The sequence below is a fragment of the Pygoscelis adeliae genome, unplaced genomic scaffold (assembly GCF_000699105.1).
Source record: "Pygoscelis adeliae isolate BGI_AS28 unplaced genomic scaffold, ASM69910v1 Scaffold314, whole genome shotgun sequence".
In the NCBI taxonomy this organism is placed as follows: Eukaryota; Metazoa; Chordata; class Aves; order Sphenisciformes; family Spheniscidae; genus Pygoscelis; species Pygoscelis adeliae.
The window spans coordinates 1,880,201-1,882,427 of record NW_008824668.1 but is presented as its reverse complement, the minus strand read 5'-3'; the positions used below and the strand labels follow the sequence as shown (position 1 = coordinate 1,882,427).

General features: G+C 61.9%; 1 protein-coding gene across 1 annotated transcript in view; it reads right to left on the bottom strand.

Annotated features, from left to right (window-relative positions):
- The window catches only part of NID2 (nidogen 2 (osteonidogen)), a 19,531-nt gene that overhangs the window by 12,379 nt on the left and 4,925 nt on the right, over window positions 1-2,227 (bottom strand). The window contains exon 2 of the mRNA XM_009322950.1: window positions 1,793-2,130. Coding sequence (XP_009321225.1) covers window positions 1,793-2,130 — 338 coding nt within the window. The remainder of the gene's footprint in view (window positions 1-1,792; window positions 2,131-2,227) is intronic.

The following is a 2,227-nucleotide window of genomic DNA, read 5'->3' as shown; positions in this document are numbered from 1 at the left end:
GAGCCCCCGTGCAAAGCCAGCCAAAAAGCCCGGGGGGGGGGGATAAACCCCCCCACCCCGGGGCCGGATTCCTCCCCCACGCAGCCAAATCGCGGCGGCAGCTGCAGGACTCATTTTGCCTTGCAGTGGGCGGCAAGGGGGGACCCTGGGTGACACCACCGCGCTGGCATCGAGGGACGCAGGGGAGAGAGCGAGAGGGGGGGGGCAGCCCCCGGCTTGCGGCCGGCTGCTCCCGGCAAAGAGCTGCAAAGGGCAAATTCCAGCCCAAAGAGCAATTTTTGCTCCCGCAGAAGCGGGGTCAGCTCTCGCCCGCCTCCGCAGCCCTGGAAAGCGTCACTGCAGGGACTAGGAGCGTGTCCCCAAGGAGCTGGAGGGGACAGGGCGCTGCCCGGCCGGGCAGGGCAGGGGACTGGGGAGCCTCTAACCCCCCCACCTTAACCCAGGTTTCTGCTTTCGAGGCTCAAAAAGGATGAGCCGTGACTTTCCGAAAGCTGGGGGGAAATCCTGGTTCTGAGCAGCGGGAGGGCAGCGTTTCAATAAATGGCATATTTGGTAAGAAAAAAGTGGTGTTTGGGGAGTTTTTTTAGCAGTTTTGGCTAAGGGGGGGTCCAGCAGATCACAGGCACAAGCTGAATTTCAGTGTGTCTTGAATGAAGCTTTCCCTGGAGCTGCTCGTTTCCAAGCAAGACCGGTTTCGTTTTAAAACCTGATCCAACTTCTCAGAGAGGAAAAAAAACAATTGGGAAGAGAAGAGGAGGCTGCGTTTTTGACGGCTGCGAGGTCGCTGCGAGGCCCCTGATGGCATCTCTTCAGCTGCTTTCCCAAGTTTTAAATTAGAGGAAAAAATGCGCGTTGTTTCCTTCCAAACCTCGGTTTCTTCCCTTCCTTGGCCACCACTCTCAGCAACGCACTACCGAAGGGCCCCGGAACGGGGGGGATGGCCGGCGGGGACGGCTCCCGGTGGCCCGGGGGGACCCGGTGGCTGCTGATGGCCTTCGGGTTCAGCCCACCCCAGCGTGGCGAGAGCTCGTCGCCCATCGCACGGCTCCGGGTATTCGTCACGAGAGTTTTCCTCTTGCAGCTCTTCATATTCAGCTCGTTTCAAGAAGCCCGTCCTGCCGTCAAGAGCGTCACCGTCACCTCCTCAGTGCGTCATCAACCTAATGTGACGGCTCCTGCCCCAGCAGCGGATCCTCGTTTTCGGGGAACGGCAGCGCTGTAGGTCCACCCACACGGGAGCCTTATCAGCCCGTGGGTGGAGAGCACAGGTCACCTCCCCGACCCGGCGGACCACCAACGAGCTTGTTTTCCAGAAACAAAATCAACCCACAGCAGAAACTCCGAAGCCGGTTCCTCGCCGGCAGCGTTAAATCAGCGTGCGGGCAGAAGGAAGGTCTGGAAGCCACCGGCAAGAGGTCAGGAGCACGATGGGTGACCTGGGCCACGGCCTCCCCCAGCTGCCCCTGGCCCAACTCTGCCCTGCAAATCCAGAGCCACCGGCACTGTAAAGCTTTGCCTGAAAAGCAGGCAAAAGCCTGAGCTCCTCCAACCATGGAGTTGAAGGCAACCTCTGAACCTCTTCTGCCCATCAAGCAAAGGCAACAGACCCACCACCGCCGCAGCTCTGAGCAGAGAGGAGAAGCTCCATGTCTCCCCCGGTGCTCGTCCAAGGCTGGATCCACCGTCCAGCTGCCCAGAAAGAAGAGACTGAGCGTTTCAGGTGCTACCCGAGGAAGACTCATCCTCTCACGACACGTAGGATGGGCGCCCAACCTCAGCCCATCGGCCTCACCTTGGAGGGTTTGGTGTCCTGCGAGAGCTCCTGGTAGGCGCCCACGTCCTCCCAGGTGGCGATGAACGCATTGGTGGGCACGAAGGAGCCGGCGGTGCGGGGGAACCCAGCCCGGATGTAGCCCGCAGCCCGGTCCAGCACGTCCGGAGAGTCGTCTTGCCGGTAGTAGATGTTCCCTCTGTCGCCGGAGGTGTCGAGGTCGGCCAGGAAGGGAGCGATGACGGGGAAGTCTGTGGGGAAATCGTCATCCACGTACTGGGTCTCCCTGGGGAAATCCTGGGTGGAGATGACCCCGTTGGTCCCCACCTGCAGGGAGAGCGGCGCAGGGTGCGCAGGAGCTGAGGAGGTGTCTCCACCACCGGTCCCCCTGCCGTGTCCCCCCCTCCCCGGCGGAGTGGGGCACAGGGCTGAGAGCCCGGAGGCCGCGTGGCCCCA